Source organism: Cololabis saira, chromosome 19, assembly GCF_033807715.1.
Source record: "Cololabis saira isolate AMF1-May2022 chromosome 19, fColSai1.1, whole genome shotgun sequence".
Classification (NCBI taxonomy): domain Eukaryota; kingdom Metazoa; phylum Chordata; class Actinopteri; order Beloniformes; family Belonidae; genus Cololabis; species Cololabis saira.
In genome coordinates this window covers 3,555,886-3,576,228 of record NC_084605.1, presented here as the reverse complement: position 1 = coordinate 3,576,228, position 20,343 = coordinate 3,555,886, and the positions used below count along the sequence as shown (strand labels likewise).

The 20,343-nt window shown below is 38.8% G+C and overlaps 1 protein-coding gene across 2 annotated transcripts in view; it reads left to right on the top strand.

Moving 5' to 3' along the window:
- Window positions 1-20,343, top strand: part of st6galnac (ST6 (alpha-N-acetyl-neuraminyl-2,3-beta-galactosyl-1,3)-N-acetylgalactosaminide alpha-2,6-sialyltransferase) — a 34,223-nt gene that overhangs the window by 9,621 nt on the left and 4,259 nt on the right. The window contains exons 3-7 of one of the 2 annotated variants that reach the window (XM_061709080.1): window positions 4,491-4,740; window positions 8,782-8,947; window positions 10,339-10,513; window positions 12,176-12,314; window positions 12,394-12,497. In XM_061709080.1, the coding sequence (XP_061565064.1) occupies window positions 4,491-4,740; window positions 8,782-8,947; window positions 10,339-10,513; window positions 12,176-12,314; window positions 12,394-12,497 (834 nt within the window). Of the gene's footprint in view, window positions 1-4,487; window positions 4,741-8,781; window positions 8,948-10,338; window positions 10,514-12,175; window positions 12,315-12,393; window positions 12,498-20,343 lie in introns of both variants that reach the window. The other variant, XM_061709079.1, reaches the window with a different exon arrangement.

Here is a 20,343-nt window from a genome sequence, read left to right as displayed (position 1 = left end):
GAAAAAAGTGTGTGTGTGTGAATGAATAAATGAGATGTAAAACGTAAATTTCTTTGTAGAAAGATGCTTTATGAAAATAAGGAAAAAAGAGGAAAAAAATTGAAAAAAAGAGGGGAAAAAGGAGAAAAAAAAGGAAAGAGGAAAAAAAGAAAAAAGAGGAAAGAAAAGCAGAAAAAAAGAGGGAAAAAAGAGGAAAAAAAGAAAAAAAAGGAAAAAAGTGTGTGTGTGTGAATGAATAAATGAGATGTAAAACGTAAATTTCTTTGTAGAAAGGCGCTTTATGAAAATAAGGAACAAAGAGGAAAAAAAGAGAAAAAAAAGAAGAGGAAAAACATGAAAAAAAGAGGAACAAAAAGGAAACAAAAGATGAAAAAAGAGAAAAAAAGCGGAAAAAATAGGGAAAAAAGGAGGAAAAAAGAGAAAAGAGGAAAAAAGTGCGTGCGTGAATGAATAAATAAGACTTAAAACGTACATTTCTTTGTAGAAAGATGCTTTATGAAAATACGGAACAAAGAGGAAAAAAAGAGAAAAAAAGAAAAGAGGAAAAAAAATGAAAAATAGAGGAGCAAAGAGGAAAGAAAAGATGAAAAAAAGAGAAAAAAGGTGGAAAAAAAGAGGGAAAAAGGAGGAAAAAAACGGAAAAAAGAGGGAAAAAAGGAGGAAAAAATAGGAAAAGAGGAAAAAAGTGTGCGTGTGAATGAATAAATGAGATGTAAAACGTAAATTTCTTTGTAGAAAGGCGCTTTATGAAAATAAGGAACAAAGAGGAAAAAAAGGTGAAAAAAGAGAAAAAAAAAGAGGAAAAAAATGAAAAAAGAGGAGCAAAGAGGAAAAAAAGAGAAAAGAGGAAAAAAAGAAAAAAAAGAGGAAAAATGTGCGTGTGTGAATGAATAATGAGACTTAAAAAAGATGAAAAAAAGAAGAGGAAAAAAAAGAAACAGAGGAAAGAAAAGATGAAAAAAGAGGAACAAAGAGGAAAAAAAGATGAAAAAAAACAGAAAAAAGAGGGAAAAAAAGGAGGAAAAAAAGAGGAAAAAAAAGAGGAAAAAAGTGCATGTGTGAATGAATAAATGAGACATAAAACGTGCATTTCTTTGTAGAAAGGCGCTTTATGAAAATAAGGAACAAAGAGGAAAAAAGATGGAAAAAGAGGGAAAAAAAAAGAAAAAAAGAGGAAAAAGTTGCGTGTTTGAATGAATAAATGAGATGTAAAACGTAAATTTCTTTTTTAGAAAGGCGCTTTATGAAAATAAGTCCATTCACTTGTATTAGTTTCCAGCGCAGTCTTGAACATCCAATATGGCGACGTTGACGTATCGCAGCAGCAGCAAAACCACTCGATGCTGCGTCTACGTTTATACGTCTATGGGCGCGAATGTGGTGACGCCATTCACGCCCACTGGAATGCATAAGGATCGTTTGCCTTTTGAAACTTTTGAACCGTTTCTCAACAAGAACCGGTTTTGTTCCGGTTTCCTCACAGTTTCAGCGTCTGAATCTGGTGCTAATGAGTTCCAGTCAGGCAAATGAGCAAACACCGGCGCGGGCGGTGCAGGTTATCTGCCGCCGCCATCGCCCTGGGAACGCCGAGTCACGGCCAACGCCTGTCCAGCGTTTAATGACTCAGAGATTTTATGCCGCTCTTATCAGTCGGGACAGATTCAGAGTCCGAGTGGGCGAGTCCAGGAAAACAAGTTCTGTAATGATATACTAGCAAGTTTATTAGCATGAGGCGTTTTATTTGCACGATACGGCCCAGTGTGCTTTACATAAACACATCAACGATGCGTTAAAAAAAAAGAGGAAAAAAACGGAAAAAAAGGGAAAAAAGAGGAAAAAAGAAAAAAAGAGGAAAAAAGTGCGTGTAAATGTAAAACGTAAATTTCTTTGTAGAAAGGCGCTTTATGAAAATAAGGAACAAAGAGGAAAAAAGGAGAAAAAAAAGAAAAAAAGCAGAAAAAGAGGGAAAAAAGGAGGAAAAAAAGAGAAAAGAGGAAAAAAAAGAGGAAAAAAGTGCATGTGTGAATGAATAAATGAGACTTAAAACATAATTTTTTTGTAGAAAGATGCTTTATGAAAAAATAAGGAACAAAGAGAAAAAAAGATGAAAAAAAAAGAGAAAAAGGAAGAGGAAAAAAAATAAAAAAAGAAACAGAGAGGAAAGAAAAGATGAAAAAAAGAGAAAAAAAATGGAAAAAAAGAGGGAAAAAGAGGGAAAAAAGGAGGAAAAAATAGGAAAAAAAAGAAAAAAAGAGGAAAAAAGGAGGAAAAAAAGAGGGAAAAAGGAAGAAAAAATAGGAAAAAAAAGAAAAAAAGAGGGAAAAAAGTGTGTGTGTGAATGAATAAATGAGATGTAAAACGTAAATTTCTTTGTAGAAAGATGCTTTATGAAAATAAGGAACAAAGAGGAAAAAAAGATGAAAAAAAGAAAAGAGGAAAAAAAATTAAAAAAGAAACAAAGAGGAAAGAAAAGATGAAAAAAGAGGGAAAAAGAGGGGGAAAAATGGAAAAAAGAAGGAAAAAAAGAGGAAAAAAAGAGGAAAAAAGGAAGATTTTATGCCACTCTTATCAGACAGATTCAGAGTCCGAGTGGGCGAGTCCAGGAAAACAAGTTCTGTAATGATATACTAGCAAGTTTATTAGCATGAGGCGTTTTATTTGCACGATACGGCCCAGTGCGCTTTACATAAACACCTCAACGATGCGTTAAATCAGAATAAAAGATTAGAGAGACAAGTAACATTTATTCATTCATCCACAATAAAAACATGATGAGATTAAAAACCGACAAGTCACCATCGATTATATTTCAAGGTACGAAGGTTATTCTCCCATTTAGCACGACATACCTACAGCGCCTTTGTAAGAATCAAAACAGGTTTGAAGCCCAAAGGTGGTAATTAGTTCATGAATAACGCAGAGTCTTTCATAAGACATTGTTAGGAATAATTTATGACCGTCTTTGAATAATTGTTGTGTTTTTTGTTCACTGGTGACAAACCCAGGAAATTATTTCATTACTTATTATTATATCATTACTCAACATGTAATCAGACTACCAGTCCGACAGGTTGTTAAAGGAAAAGTGAAAAATCAAAAATGTTTGCTCTCATATTAAAAGAGACATTTTTCAGAAATATTTTTATGTCCTTGCAATTATTTTTTGTGCGTATTTTATACTTTGGTGACACAAAATGAAGGTGAGAAAAACAAAGTCATATGTGTACAGGGTAAACCAAAGAGAAATGTATAAAAAAAACATAATTAATGTTCATTTTTTCCATTAAAGGTTTGTAACGAATCACTTTACTCTTTTGGTGCTAGTACGTGGTCTTAGACACAAGTAGTGGGGAACAAGTAAAAAAGGTTGGGAACCACTGCTTTAACTGACCCATTAACTAATCAATTACCCATCAACGCGGCATAAAGATAGTGGTATATGTTGCTAAACTTGTACAACGTAAACAACATGGGTCCAGGAACAGATCCCTGAGGAACTCCACAGGAGATTTACCCAGGAAGAGACGCTGAGTGAGGCAGGAAGTTGCTAAGCTACTAAAACCCACTACCCTTCAACTAAAGGCTGAAATATGGTTCTGCGTCAAAACGACGCTGTGCCTACGGCGTGTGTTTTTCGTCCACGCAGACCACACGCCGTCACCTGCGCCGTCACTGACGTGCACCTCCCAAAAATTGTAACTACGCATCGAGGCGACACAGACCACACGCAGACAGAGAGGGCTGTGATTGGTTCACTTGGAAGCAACGCATTTCCGGTTTCCGGTTTGAAGCAGTCGTGAACTTTCAGGGCTCTTTTCTTCGTTTATATGTGATTTTTTTTGTTTAGGTTTTTTGCACAATAGTTGTCCTTATCTCTTTGATTTACTGTGACGGAAAAAGTCGGATAAACCATTCAGGAAAAGATCGCTAACTAGCGGTCGCGGGGGGTACTGCACCGTAGAGAAATGGAGTGACGGAGAAGTCAGAAGGGTTCACGACGGCGTCACGGCTGCGGCGTGTGCTCTGCGTTGGTGTGACGCAGAACCTTAATTCAGCCTTAACCCTAGCTACCCTGTTGTACAAATAGCCTTTAATTACAAACTTTAGTAACATTTCCTACCATCTTTATGCCGGGTGAGTTAATGGGTAATGGGTTAGTTGATGGGTTAGTAACTAACCCATCAACTAACCCACGTTAGTTGATGTTTTATGTAAAGCGCTTTGCATTTTTTATTTGTATGAAAAGCGCTATACAAATAAAGTTTGATTTGATTTGATTACCCATCAACTAAACAATAAACAACATTGGTCCGAGAGCAGATCCCTGAGGAACTCCACAGGACTGGGGAGATTTAGCCGATACTACTAAAACCTGATCAAAAGGGCAGTTCAGATGTCGGCCGTTATTTCAGGAAAGAGAAGGGTTTAAGAAGAGGTTCCTTAGCTAAGCTAACTCCTGATTTCCTGTTTCTGTGTTTCCACCCCAGCAGCCTCCAGGACCCCCAGGGCCCCCCGGAGAACCCCCCGCCCCCGGCCCCCAGCAGGGCCGCCCCGACTCCAACCGCTAACAGACCCCAGAACAGATCCCAGGATGCATCAGGGCCCGGATCCAAATCCGTCGGGATTCCCGGGGTCGGTAAAGTTCCCCAGACGGTCCGGCCGACCCGGCCGGCAGGACCCACGGAGCCGCCCTTCATCGGAGACTCGTACATGAGCGACGACGACGGGCCGAGACGACACGTGAGTAGCTTCTCTAAGACCAAACAGGGGCCGGATTCACAAAACATTCTTAAGAATAACAATCTTCTTAAGTGTCATTTTTTTCTTAAGTTCTACGACGGAGTATTAGGGCCAAACTAAGACAAAAAAAAGGGGAAATTACGAGAATAAAGTCGTAACATTACGAGAATAAAGTCGTAATTTATGAGAATAAAGTCGTAATTTATGAGAATAAAATCGTAATATTATGAGAATAAAGTTGTAATGTTGCGAGAATAAAGTCGTAATATTACGAGAATAAAGTCGTAACATTACGAGAATAAAGTCATAATATTACGAGAATAAAGTCGTAATATTACGAGAATAAAGTCGTAACATTACGAGAATAAAGTCGTAATAGAATAAAGTTGTAATATTACGAGAATAAAGTTGTAATTTATGAGAATAAAGTGGTAATATTATGAGAATATAATTTATGAGAACTCTAACAGGAAGAGTGTGTTAAAATGAGGAATATTGAGCATCTTGTGAAGTTCTATTTATATATTTATAATATATTTAATATTACGACTTTATTCTCAAAATATTACGACTTTATTCTCATATTATTATGACTTTATTTTTTATTTTTTGTCTTAGTTTGGCCCTAATACTCCGTCGTAAAGTTCAGTCTTAAGAAAAAAAAAGAGAAGAAGTCATATTCTCCAAAAAAGTTCTTAAGTATTTTCTCAACTTTCTTCTCAAGTTTCTTCTTAAGAAAAAACTTAAGAATAAATGGTATTCTTGAAATAAAAGTTCTCAAATTTGTTCTTGACTTTTTTCTTAACTTTAAGACAACCTTGACCTGTCTTAAATTATTATTTCTTCTGTGAAAAGGTAAGCCTGAATAAAATGAATAATATATATAATTTTGTATACCAAGTATGTAGAGGTGCACTAAATAAAAACCCAAACATATTAATAATATAAATAAAATAATAATAAATAAATAAATAAATAAATAAATAATAATTAATAAAAAAATGAATAAATAATAAATAAATTATAATAAAATAAAATAAATAATAAATTAATAATATAATAAAATAAAATGAAATTCAATAGACTGATATGTTCATTTTAATACATTTATTAAAATTGTGACGGCTCTGATGTACAGGTGTACTGAATCCTTCATTTAGTATGCAGTATACAGTACATACTGATGCAGTATCTAGCATGTAGCATGTAGTATGCAGTATGCCATTTCGGATACAGCCATATTTTAAGAAGTTATTAAGTAGGAAAAATAAGAAATTCGTAGGAAACGACAGTTCTTAAGAAAATATTGAGGAATTGCACTTAAGAACTTCTTAATTTTAGATCTTAAGACATTTCTTAAGATCGTTCTAAAGAAAATATTGAGGAATTGCACTTAAGTACTTCTTAATTTTAGATCTTAAGACATTTCTTAAGACGGTTCTTAAGAAAATATTGAGGAATTGCACTTAAGAACTTCTTAATTTTAGATCTTAAGACATTTTTTTAAGATCGTTCTTAAGAACATATTGAGGAATTGCACTTAAGAACTTCTTAATTTTAGATCTTAAGACATTTCTTAAGATCGTTCTTAAGAAAATATTGAGGAATTGCACTTAAGAACTTCTTAATTTTAGATCTTAAGACATTTCTTAAGATCGTTCTTAAGAACATATTGAGGAATTGCACTTAAGAACTTCTTAATTTTAGATCTTAAGACATTTCTTAAGATCGTTCTTAAGAACATATTGGTGAATCCGGCCCCAGGTCTCTAGTCGTTAATCTGGTTTATATTTCAACGCGTGATGTTATCACTTCAGTCAACAAACGTTTACAGAAAACTTGATAGTCCAGGTGTCCGTGGGAGTGTTTTATCTTCTAATCGGGTTTAATATTTAACCAGGAAGAACTGCTTCACTTAGCAATAGTTTCCGTGTTTACCGACGTTTCTGCTTCGGTTAAAGCCAAACCTCAAACCCCAGAGAGACATCTGTCACTAGTTTAGTTCCCAGAAACTTGTCCCTCTTATGAAATAGTCAACAATACATTTCTGTGGAAGACGTTAGCGAAAGAATGCAGGTCATCAAGTGAGTAAGAAAAACCCTGAGTAAGCAAACAGGGTGGGGATAAAAGTTAATATTTAAACATCGTAAAAGCTAGTTGATCATTAGCAGAAAGATCAGGTTCCTAGGATGTTCTTAGAGACGCTGGAAACGCCTAGTTTTATGACAGACGGGTCATCGTGGAGGTTTTGGAGCCAGTGAAGGACCAGGAAAGACCATGACTGCGTTTACATCAGGGGTGTCAAATGTGGCCCCGAGAGAGATTTTCATGCGGCCCGCGAGAAGTTTCCAATGCAAAAAACCGAAATGTTAATTTACTAAAAAGGAAGGCATAAATAATTGCCATGAATCGCAGCATCTCCGATAATATGTTTCTTCTACAAATCCATCGTTATTCCACAAAGAGCAGTTTGACATTTTTTTAGTTTTCTAGAATGCATTTGCCGATTTTATTTCTTGTAGACGGTCGTTTATTTTTATTAACTGACTACTATTATATATTTTTGCAGGAAAAATATCGCTGCTAAAAAAGATGATAGAAGATATTTAAAAAGCTATCGAAAATCACTCCCAGATTTCTAACCGGGACTGAAAGACCCTGACAAATCGCCAAAGTCAGCCGTCACGGCGTCTCCAAATAAAATGCACTCCGTTTTGTCTTCATTTAAATGTAAAAAATTGTGTGCCGGCCACTGCTTGATTTCAGCGATACATTCCAGCAGGAGTTTGTGCACTAGTGGCTTTAGATAGATCTGTAGATCATCTGCATAACAATGAAATGATAAGTGTCTGGCTATAACCAGTACTCGAGTTGTAAAAAAAATCAGGGGGGATGGTGGATTTTATCATATGGGGACAGATAATTTGTGCTGATTACAAATAATATAATATATTACAAATAATAGCAGTGACCAAAACAGCTGCAGAAATACTGCAGGAATGACATAGCAGCAGTTAAATGCAGCCTTCTGTAAGCTTTAAATATCCACTGGGCTTACATCAAATACATCAAAACACAACAATAAAAAACACTTTTCTGAACTTATCAATATGACTCTGTCCTTCACAGGATAAGTAACATGGATCACTGCAAAAACTCACAATCTTAACAAGAATATTTGTCTTATTTCTAGTTAAAATGTCTCATTTTAGTAAAAAAAATAATATCATTACACTTAAAACAAGACTCATCACTGGAAAAAAACAACAATTTTCACCTGTTTCAAGTAGATTTTCACTTGAAATAAGTAGAAAAATCTGCCAGTGGAACAAGATTTTTTTGCTTGTAATAAGAAGATAAATCTTGTCCCACTGGCAGATTTTTCTACTTATTTCAAGTGAAAATTTACTTGAAACAGGTGAAAATTGTCAAATAAGTTATTTTTCTGGTGATGACTCTAAATGTTGAAATAGCAGTAAAACCACATTCATTGATGAAATGACATAAGGGATGGAAAGGAGGGATGGCAGTTTTACAGGGGGGATGATTTGGACCGTTTTTATTTCAGGGGGGATGATTTGCACCGTTTTTATTTCAGGGGGGGATGATTTGGACCGTTTTTATTTCAGGGGGGATGATTTGGACCGTTTTTATTTCAGGGGGGATGATTTGGACCGTTTTTATTTCAGGGGGGGATGATTTGGACCGTTTTTATTTCAGGGGGGGATGATTTGGACCGTTTTTATTTCAGGGGGGGATGATTTGGACCGTTTTTATTTCAGGGGGGGATGCCATCACCCCTCATCCCCCCTCAACTCGAGTACTGGCTAGGATAGACCCAAGTGGCAACATATATAACGAAAAAAGAAGTGGGCCAAGAATAGAACCTTGCCGGACGCCGCATGAGAGGGAGGCACTGGAGGAGCAGGAATCACCAGAATAACAGAGAAGGTTCTATCTGACAAATATGAAGTAAACCACTTGAGTACAGTGCAATGAAAGACCATTAATGACCATGACAACGTCTTCTGCTCCCTGCAGGATTGCTCAGACTCCATTCCAGCCCGGGTCAGGACCACTGACTTCGGAGGGCGTTTCCTGGACCGGCTCCCGGTCCTGCAGTGGTTCAAACACGCCACTCCGGAGCAGTACCAGCGCCTGAGACAGTACCCGGGAACCCACGGCTGGGGAGGCCTCGACTACAACAGTGAGATCTTTCTCCACGAAATACCAGTTCTACCCCAAACCCAAACCTACCTGTTCTACCCCAAACCCTACCTGTTTTACCCCAAACCCTACCTGTTTTACCCCAAACCCAACCTGTTTTACCCCAAACCCAACCTGTTTTACCCCAAACCCAACCTGTTTTACCCCCAACCCAACCTGTTTTACCCCAAACCCAACCTGTTTTACCCCAAACCAACCTGTTTTACCCCAAACCCAACCTGTTTTACCCCCAAACCCAACCTGTTTTACCCCAAACCCAACCTGTTCTACCCCAAACCCAACCTGTTTTACCCCCAACCCAACCTGTTTTACCCCAAACCCAACCTGTTTTACCCCCAACCCAACCTGTTTTACCCCAAACCCAACCTGTTTTACCCCAAACCCAACCTGTTTTACCCCCAACCCAACCTGTTTTACCCCAAACCCAACCTGTTTTACCCCAAACCCAACCTGTTTTACCCCCAACCCAACCTGTTTTACCCCAAACCCTACCTGTTTTACCCCAAACCCAACCTGTTTTACCCCCAACCCAACCTGTTTTACCCCAAACCCAACCTGTTTTACCCCAAACCAACCTGTTTTACCCCAAACCCAACCTGTTTTACCCCAAACCCAACCTGTTTTACCCCAAACCCAACCTGTTTTACCCCAAACCCAACCTGTTTTACCCCAAACCCTACCTGTTTTACCCCAAACCCAACCTGTTTTACCCCAAACCCAACCTGTTTTACCCCAAACCCAACCTGTTTTACCCCAAACCCAACCTGTTTTACCCCCAACCCAACCTGTTTTACCCCCAAACCTACCTGTTTTACCCCAAACCTACCTGTTTTACCCCAAACCCTACCTGTTTTACCCCAAACCCAACCTGTTTTACCCCAAACCCAACCCGTTTTACCCCAAACCCAACCAGTTCTACCCCAAACCCAACCTGTTCTACCCCAAACCCAACCTGTTTTACCCCAAACCCAACCTGTTTTACCCCAAACCCAACCTGTTTTACCCCAAACCCAACCAGTTCTACCCCAAACCCAACCTGTTCTACCCCAAACCCAACCTGTTTTACCCCAAACCCAACCTGTTTTACCCCAAACCCAACCAGTTCTACCCCAAACCCAACCTGTTCTACCCCAAACCCAACCTGTTTTACCCCAAACCCAACCTGTTTTACCCCAAACCCAACCTGTTTTACCCCAAACCCAACCTGTTTTACCCCAAACCCAACCTGTTTTACCCCAAACCCAACCTGTTTTACCCCAAACCCAACCTGTTTTACCCCAAACCCAACCTCTTTTACCCCGAACCCTACTGGTTCGTGGAGATACAGTAGTTTTCTTTGCCCACCTTCGCCTGCTTTGTTTGGCCCTCCAGCTCTGGTGGAAACCCTCTCCCTCCTGAACTCCTCCGCTAACCGGCAGATGCTGGACGACTGGACGGCTCGCAGCAACGGCTCGGCGTGCACCCGCTGTGCCGTGGTGGGCAACGGCGGGATTCTGAGGAACTCGCAGAAAGGGAAGGAGATCGACGGCCACCACTACGTCTTCAGGTACGATTCTGGCGGCTGTCTGGTTCCTGCGGGAAGGAATGAATGAATGAATGAATGAATGAATGAATGAATGAAAAAATGAATAGTCTTTATTTAGTTAAGCCATTTTTACAAAACAAAAAATTGAAAAGTAAAATAAACATTGCTTTTGCCGAAAAGGTGTAGCTGAAGCCGTAGCTTATACCCTTTTTATCTTGTGATCAACTTAAATATGAAACATTAGCATTAATCAGTGAAAACAAACAATGCATAAAGAAGACAAAATATAAATAAATAAGACAAAATTTAAAATTGACATTTCACATTCTAGAATGTTTTTGATAATATACTTTGTAGTTATAGTGTTTTATATTTATTTACAATATTTTCTCTTGCCTTAATTGATGTACATCTCTGTACATTTCTTTTATTTGGAACAAATCCTGAATGCAGTTTGGAAGCAGTTTCTGCTGCTTTAAAGGCAAATAAAACAGTTTTCTGCTCTACTATGTCATGGAATTTTAGAGTATTATATTTAATAAAGAGATTATTTGTTGGTTCATAATAGTCAGATCAATAGGAAGAAAGTCCGCGCTAGCAAAGACCCACCGAGACTCGTTTCTCAGGTGTTAGCTTGTCAGCATTTTGGTTAAACAAGCAGCCGGTTAGTGAACGCCTCACTAATCTGAAGAAATGCTCTTGTGTTTGTTTGCACCTGTGTCTCTGTGTTTGTGTTTCCACCTGTGTCTCTGTGTTTCCACCTGTGTCTCCATGTTTGTGTTTCCACCTGTGTCTCCGTGTTTCCACCTGTGTCTCCGTGTTTTCACCTGTGTCTCCATGTTTCCACCTGTGTCTCCGTGTTTGTGTTTCCACCTGTGTCTCCGTGTTTCCACCCGTGTCTCCGTGTTTCCACCTGTGTCTCCGTGTTTGTGTTTCCACCTGTGTCTCCATGTTTGTGTTTCCACCTGTGTCTCCGTGTTTCCACCCGTGTCTCCATGTTTCCACCTGTGTCTCCATGTTTTCACCTGTGTCTCTGTGTTTGTGTTTCCACCTGTGTCTCCGTGTTTCCACCTGTGTCTCCGTGTTTTCACCTGTGTCTCCATGTTTCCACCTGTGTCTCCGTGTTTGTGTTTCCACCTGTGTCTCCGTGTTTTCACCTGTGTCTCCGTGTTTCCACCTGTGTCTCCGTGTTTCCACCTGTGTCTCCGTGTTTCCACCTGTGTCTCCATGTTTCCACCTGTGTCTCCGTGTTTCCACCTGTGTCTCCGTGTTTCCACCTGTGTCTCCGTGTTTCCACCTGTGTCTCCATGTTTCCACCTGTGTCTCCATGTTTCCACCTGTGTCTCCGTGTTTTCACCTGTGTCTCCGTGTTTTCACCTGTATCTCCATGTTTTCACCTGTATCTCCGTGTTTCCACCTGTGTCTCCATGTTTCCACCTGTGTCTCCGTGTTTCCACCTGTGTCTCCATGTTTCCACCTGTGTCTCCGTGTTTCCACCTGTGTCTCCGTGTTTCCACCTGTGTCTCCGTGTTTCCACCTGTGTCTCCATGTTTCCACCTGTGTCTTCATGTTTCCACCTGTGTCTCCGTGTTTTCACCTGTGTCTCCATGTTTCCACCTGTGTCTCCATGTTTCCACCTGTGTCTCCCTGTTTTCACCTGTGTCTCCGTGTTTGGACCTCCAGGACCAACGGTGCGATCATCAAGGGCTTTGAGCAGGACGTCGGGGCTCGGACGACCCACTACATCTTCTCCACCAACACGCTGATGAACTCCATGAGGAGCTACAGGGGCGCCGGATACTTGGGCCCCCCTGTGTCTAAGGTGGGATCCACAGCAGCAGGTACAGGTCTGGCTACCCCGGTCTCCTGAGCTAACGCGCTAATCTGCTGCTCCCCGGCAGGAAACCCGCTACGTCTTCCTCCCCGACCACGACCGGGACTACCTGCTGGCGAAGGCGGCGGCGACCCACACCCTGGTGACCCGGGGCCCCGAGAAGAACAAGGAGTAAGTAGCACCCTGGCGCCGGCTAACCGTAATTAGCATTTTAGCTACAGTACCGTCCCTTCAAGGACGGAGGTTGTGTGGGGGTGGTTGTGGTTGGGTTGGGGCTTCCCCCAGCTGTTAGTCCTCCCCGTGATGGGGGTGGGTGACTGCTGGGTGGATGATCCCCACGGGCGGGGCTTCAGGGCGGACTGGGGGGGCGGTACTCCCCCAGTCCGGGGCCCAATGGGAAGCCTGTAGACTGTGTTGGGGGGGCTGATAAGAGGGGAGCTGGGGAAGGCGTTGAAAATGAGGGAGTTGTGGTTACCAGCAAATGTGTGTGTGTGAGTGGTAAGTCTGTGAACTTCGCCCCAGAGCTGCTCCTCAGCCAATGTCCTTGATGTTATCAGACGGCCCGGTACAGTTCTGAAACAGGTCCACAGATGTCCTGGGAAGGGGAGGGCTAGTGGGGGCAGAACATCTTGTTTTTATTCCACCAGGGAGATTGTGACTGGAGCGGCTGGCCAAAGCCGCTCTGTCAAGGTCAGATTGTAGAATCAACAATTGTATTTAGGACAGGCAGACTCCACTAATTTTCCGTCTGCCTTAAGTCTCTGGTTCATCAATGGCGACTCCAAAAAGTGGAATTTGTGGTCAATTCCCGCCCAGCTGAGCTTCCAACTTCTCCAAAGGTCTTTTCCATCTTGCTAATGAGTTCAAAAACCGCAGCTAGCTTGCGATTTAGCTCCCCCAACGTTAAAGTCTGAGTGTTGATCGCACAGCTTATCCCTCTAGCCACGTCCGGCAGCTTTGAGAGGGCCAGAACAGCTGTCGACGACTTACGAATTTGTCGATATGCCAGGAATCCGCCAGCTCCAAAAAGCAGAAATCCTTTTCTCACTACAAATAAAAAATATTAACCGCTTCAGGTCTCGAATGGAATCGAGCCGAGACCACCTCTCCTAGGATCTTTAGAGGGAAACGCTCCCTGTTCCGGAACAACTGCTCCAAACGGGACAGAGGTGAAATTACCATAGACAGTAGACTGAGCTGGAAACTACAAATCAATAACACAAAAACAAAAATCTCTAAATCAATAGCTATATTATACAAATGAAACACATACTGAACAGCAATACACTCCACATACTGTACTGCTCCCTCATACTTCCATACTTAACTTATTGTGTGGAATTATGGGGGAACACCTACAAAACAAACATCAAACCACTATACATGCTGCAAAAGAAAGCAATATGAATCATAAACCATGCAGACTACCTGGCTCCAACCAACCCATTCTTTATTAAAACAAACACCCTAAATTGGAGGACCTAGTGGACATTAATACAGTTTTAATCATGTATAAGGCACACCATAATATACTCCAACCCTGCATGCAGGAGCTGTTTGAAGTTAGGGAGTCCAAATATCCACTTAGGGGGTCATGTATTTTTAAGAAAATGGGTGTACGGACCAATACGAAGAGCAACTGTGTATCAATAAAGGGGGTCCAGCTATGGAATAATTTGGAAAATGAACTAAAACTATGCACTACTGTAACCAAATTCAAAAATAATTTCAAAAATAAAATATTAAATAAATATAAAACATTGATATGATAATATTATAATAAATACCATGATAGTAGCATATTGAAGCAAGTGTTTGCACGACCGCTCTCCGCGGCCGTTTAGCCGAGGAGTTGGTGAAGCAGCACCACATCATACCAGGTCCCTGTTAGCCACTTGGTATGTTATATATATATATATATATATATATATATATATATATATATATATATATATATATATATATATATATATATATATATATATATATATATATATATATATATATATATATATATATATTTTTTTTTACACACCCTACTCTTAACCTCTGCTCTCCGCGCTGTACAGTCTCTAGCCAAGAACCACATAATTTATCACTCCTTGCAATTTATAGTATGTTTTTTGTTTTGTTTTCATCTTTGTTTTTTGTTTTTGCTTGTTACTTGTCCAATATATCCATTCTTTTTCAATGTTTGAATCTAAATTACTAGTTTTGTTTTGTATAAAACCTCCTGAGTTGAGGTTCATAAAAGGGTAGGCATAATAAGCCTCGGCTTCAGCCTAAACCTTTTCGGTGGCATTTAATATATTGGACCTTTTTTTTTTAATGTGTATTATGTTGTATCCAAATGGACCGAAATAAAAAACTCAAAATCAAAATCCAAGCACCCTTAGTGTTGAACATCTCCGTCTCTACTGGCGTCTCTGGTGATTCCACCGGAGTTCCTGCCAACTGTCGACACCCGAGAAACAAAAAAACATAACAAAAACCAACAAAAGCAAAGGAATGAAGAGGCTTATCTGCTGCGACCCGGTTTAAACGGTGTTATTTACTTCCTTCTCAGGTTTATATGAGCCACGGTTCTGGTCTGGTGTCTGATTACGACTTTCCTTCCTCATAAAAGAATGAAATTATTGAAAATAAATGTTTTTATTGAAGTGAATTTTTTTTTAATTGAAAATATATTCTATGATTGAAGCAATCTTTTTTTTTATTGAATAATTAAGACACAAATCTACCTCCATAGGACAGTTATGTCCTTATCATTTAATCAAAAAAGTCAAAGTTGCTTAAAAAAAAAAATCTCAATAGAAAAAAAATCACTTCAATAAAAAAAAAACTTTTTCAATCAAAGACAAAAAGTGTTTGAATGCAAAAAAATATTTGAGACCCAAGAAATTGCATTTGAACACTTTTTTTGGGGATTGAAAATGTTTTCTTTGATTTAAGCAACTTTTTGGTGATGGAATAATAGACACAAAAGACACAAAAACTTCACTTCAATCAAAGAAACATTTTCAATCTAAAAAAGTTTTTTTTTTCTTTTCACACTTTTTCTTTGATTGAATTTTTTTTTTCATTGAAGTGATTTTTTTTTTTTTATTGAAAATATATTTTTTGATTGAAGCAATCTTTTTTTGATTGAATAATTACGACACAAATCTACCTCCATAGGACAGTTATGTCTTTATCATTTAATCAAAAAACTCAAAGTTGCTTCAAAGAAAAAAAAAATTCAATAGAAAAAAGAGAGGGACCTGGCTGCAGGCAAGATGGCCGACAAGGGCGCGGCCATTTTTTCCACCCATACCGGAATTCCAGACCGGAAGTTGGTCTTCTTCGTGTATATCAGTGGTTCTCAAACTTTTTTCGTCATTCCCCACTTTGGACAAGTGGGGATTTTCAAGCCCCACTTGCCCCCGTCGCCCCAACAGAAATCTTGACGAATTACTTGAAATTATTTTAAATGTATTGAAATTACTAGCACCAAGTATATCAGTCATATTTGATACTGAATCAAAATCAAAAACAACAATTAACACAAAGTTCAAAAAGAGAACAACTTTATTAGAACAACAGAATAACTTTATTTGCAAAAACATAAACAAGAGAACTATCCCTGCATTAGTGGCTGCAATGTGCCTGTTTTGCACTGCACAAAGTTCAAAAAGAGAAAATAAAAGTGCAGTTGTGCCAACTTAATTTGCAATCTGTGCAAAAAACTAAAACATAAACAAGTGAACTTTCCCTGCAGCACAGTACTAGTGGCTGCAGTGTGCCTGTTTTGCCCTGCACATCTTTTCAAAACGGGGTTGCAGGCTGGAAACTGCCACCCTCAAATCCTGCTCAATGTTGAGCTTGGATCTGTGCTTTGTTTTCAGAGAAGCTACAGCTGAAAAGCCTATCTCGCAGAGATATGAAGTTGCAAAGGGAAGAAGGATGTTAAGAGCTTTCTGTCCGATGAGGGGATATTCCCTTTCAACTCCAATCCAGAACTCACTAAGAGTGTGAGCTGTAAACCTCAGCCTCAGGGTGGAGTCAGAGTCATGTCAATGAATTGGTCCTCTTCAGGTTGGCTCAAATCAGCAGGCACTGCAGATAGAATAAAAAAATTGGATTACTTTATTTTTCATTGCATAATAAACGTGAAGAAATCTGTATATTTCAGTTAGTAAGTATATACAACATAAATAAAATATATGATTGATTATGATCAATAAAATCTTAAAATACCAACCTGCTGCACTGAATGGATCCATAATCCAGGCATACTGAGCACTGTTGTTCGGGAAGTATTTCTGAAACATTTCTCTCAGAGAAGAGATGTGCTGCTTTATACACGGGATCACTGTGGTGGCTGCAGTGTGAATGGTTTCAGCAACTTCACTCAGGTTCTCAAAGACCTCTACTTTTTGCTGATCGAGGCGTCTGCCCCACGCCTCGAGTTTTCGTGAGAACGCAGTGATCTTATCTGCCAGGTGAGGTAGGTGCTTGTCTTTGCCCTGTAGCTGAAGATTTAAGTCATTCAGCTTGCAAAAAACATCGCTGAGATAGGCCAGCTTCAACAGAAATTGTTCATCTCTGAATTTGCTTGCAGCCTCGGACATGCGCTCCTCCTCCAAAAAAAGCCGAATCTCCACTCTCAGGTCAAAGACGCGCGACAACACTTTGCCCCTGGAGAGCCACCTCGCTTCGCTGTGAAACAGCACGGATGTGTGATCAGCTCCCATCTCCTCGCAAAGTGCAGAGAGCAGTCCAGCTTTCAGGGGTCGGGTTTTAATAAAATTAACAATGCCCACAACCTCGTTTAGTTCGGGGCTGAACTTTCTTGACGCGAGCGCTTCCCTGTGAATGACACGGGGCGCATCTGGAGCAACCTTCTTTATCAGTGCCTGCAGCCCGTTTCTTTTCCCTGCCATGGTCTGTGCACCATCAGAGCAAAAACCCACACAATTTTCCCATTTAAGACCGTGTTCTTTCAAATAACTGTCCATGATCTTAAATAGCTCATCAGCCGTGGCTCTCTTTTTTACGTACTTGCAAAAGAGCAAATCCTCGCACATTGACTCGTTGTTCACGAAGCGGACGTATGAAATAAACAAACTGTCCTTATTGCTGTCGGTAGCCTCATCCACTTGCAATGCAAAACGAGTGTCTTTTATGTTTTGTATGAGTTGATCTTCAAGATCATCTGACATGTCACATATACGCCTCGCAATTGTGTCATTTGAAAGAGGGATAGTTTTCAATTTGGCTGCGCTTTTCTCATCCATCATTGCTGTCACCATGTCAAGAGCAGCGGGCAAAATCAGCTCCTCAGCAATTGTATGTGGCTTTTTGCATTGGGCGATTCTGTATGCAACTCTGTATGAGGCCATTTGTGCTTGACAGTTAACTGACGCAGCCTTTGCCATGTGCTGCTCCTGCTGTCGATATTCTGCCAGTTTTCTTTTAAAGAAATCCAGTGGTTTGGTAGCGTGACTGGGGTGTGTTGTCTCCAGGTGTCTTCTTAGTTTGTTTGGTCTCATGCTGTCTGCTGCTAACGGCTTCAGACACAGAACACACATTGGTCTCTCCTCTGCACCGACCACTGAAACCGTAAATCCGAGACCAAGATAGCTTTTGTCATATTTTCTTTTCGGTTGGATTTTTGGTTGACTTGGCCCCTCTGTCTTGTCTTGTGTGTGTGATGTTGCTGGCTCTTTTCTCTTCCGTGTCACAAATCTATCCATCTTGCTCACAGTTACCTGCTGCCTTGTTGTACTGCTACACTGTAGCAGCTACAGTAATATCGGCCCGCTGCAATTAACATTAACATTAACATTAACATTAACATTAACATATGTTTGTGTGTGTGTGTGTGTGTGTGTTTGTGTGTGTTTTGTTTAGAGTGAATTATCTTTATTGTCAATAGCATTTCTAGTAAAATAGGCATGAAATTGAAAACTTCCTCCCGTTTGTCGCGCGGCTCGTGCCCCACCTGTCATGTCTCCGTTCCCCACCAGTGGGGCGCGCCCCACACTTTGAGAAGCACTGGTGTATATTATTCGTCGCGCTGATCCGGAGGTTTGTCTTTCCTCGTTTTTTTTTTGTTTTTTTTTTGTTTTTTTTTATTGAACATACAATAACACAGTATCATAACATTTTCTCGTAAGGACATTAATACATTTTAAACATGACGTGGAATGTTGTCATCAAGTATAAGCCATGTACAAAATATATATATATATATATATATATATATATATATATATATATATATATATATATATATATATATATATATATATATATGTAGAAATGAATCAAAACAAAACAAACAAAACAAACAGGGGTTGTTATTTTAAAATACTAGTAAAACCATTTGCATATATTTTCAAAATCAGGCAAAACAAAAACCATAACAAAATAGGAGCAAGGTCTGAGGCATGAATCACAAAAGCAAAAAACAAGATATGTCGTCACAAATCTTTTTAGCCAATTTGCTGGAATCAATTTTTTTGAGGGACAAAAAGAACAATTTAAAATCATTTAAAAACCAATCAAAGGAGGGTTTACCATTTCTCCATTTACAGCAGTGAATATGATATTTACCCATGATAATAATTATATTTATCATATCAGATATAACAGCCTTCAAATTGTCTACATATAAAAAAATATGAGAAATATTAAAAACTGGTATGTCATCTATTTTAAGTAATAACCAACTTCTCAATTCTTTCCAGAAGTTTCTGGACACAGGACATAAGAAAAACATATGATCTAAAGTTTCTTCTGCTGCATTACAGAAAGTACACAGGTCAACTTCAAACTTAAATCTTTTTTTAAGAAATTCTGCAACTGGGTAGACTTTATGCAGTATCTTAAAGTGAGTTTCTTTCATCTTTGGGGAAATAGGCCATTTAATATATTTAGAGTGAGCCTTTTCCAACATAGATACTGTTACTTTCTCAAGCCCTTGGAATTTACGTCCTCTGTTGAAATCGTAAAAAAATATTGATTTCCACGCAGCACTAATCACTTTGTTGTTACATTTTTTGTCATTTAAGTTGCATTCATTAATCATCAGTCTTGGTAGTGTTGATTCAACACTTGAAAATAACAAAGTATTCTGGATTAAATGCAGAAGTGGAATAGGAATTGCTTTAAGGATCCTGTTATATTCCCTCTGAGTACAATTTATTTTATATTTTCCTAACCATGTCCTGTAGTCCAGAAGACCTCCACCAGAATCCATCATATCCTTCACAAATAAAATGCCTGCCTCATACCAATCTCTTTTAAATAACGATTTTCTATTTACTATTATCACTCTGTTATTCCATAAAACGGATCCATGAGGGGAAAAATTATGAGTGAATAGTGAATATGAGTTATTTTCCTTTTTTTTTTTTTTATTTAATTTTAAAAAAAAAATTTAAATTTTCATTTAAAAAATGAAATTGAAACTACGGACCATATTTTCTTCTCTTGTGATGCAATACAAACATTCTGGAATAACCTTCACAAATTTATTAAACGGAAAATTGCATCGTTCCCATCCTCTATTTCTAGAGATAATGTAACTTTTGGTATGATCTTGAAAAACAAAAATGATGAACTCTGTTGCAATGTAATCCTCTGCTTGGCCAAATTTTTTATCCACAAGAATAGGACCCTAAAATCATCCCCCAAATTTTGTGTATTTATGAACGAATTTAAAATGTATTTGAAATCTCTAAAACGTATAACAACAATTAAGGCACGAAATTTATATGATCTCTTAAAGAATTTTCCCTACTGAATTGGATAAAATCAGTCTGAATTCCCCCTTATAAATGCTGCTTTTTTTCCTTACTAGTTTTATTACTTTATTAATTTAATTACTTATTTATATAAGTTCCTTTTATTTCATTATGTCTGTTTATTATTTATTTTATTCAGTGTGTTGCACTTTATGTTAAAGCATTTTAAAATATGTCACATTAGGGTCAGTTTTATGTTCCCTTGTTACTCTTTCTGGATTTCTAAT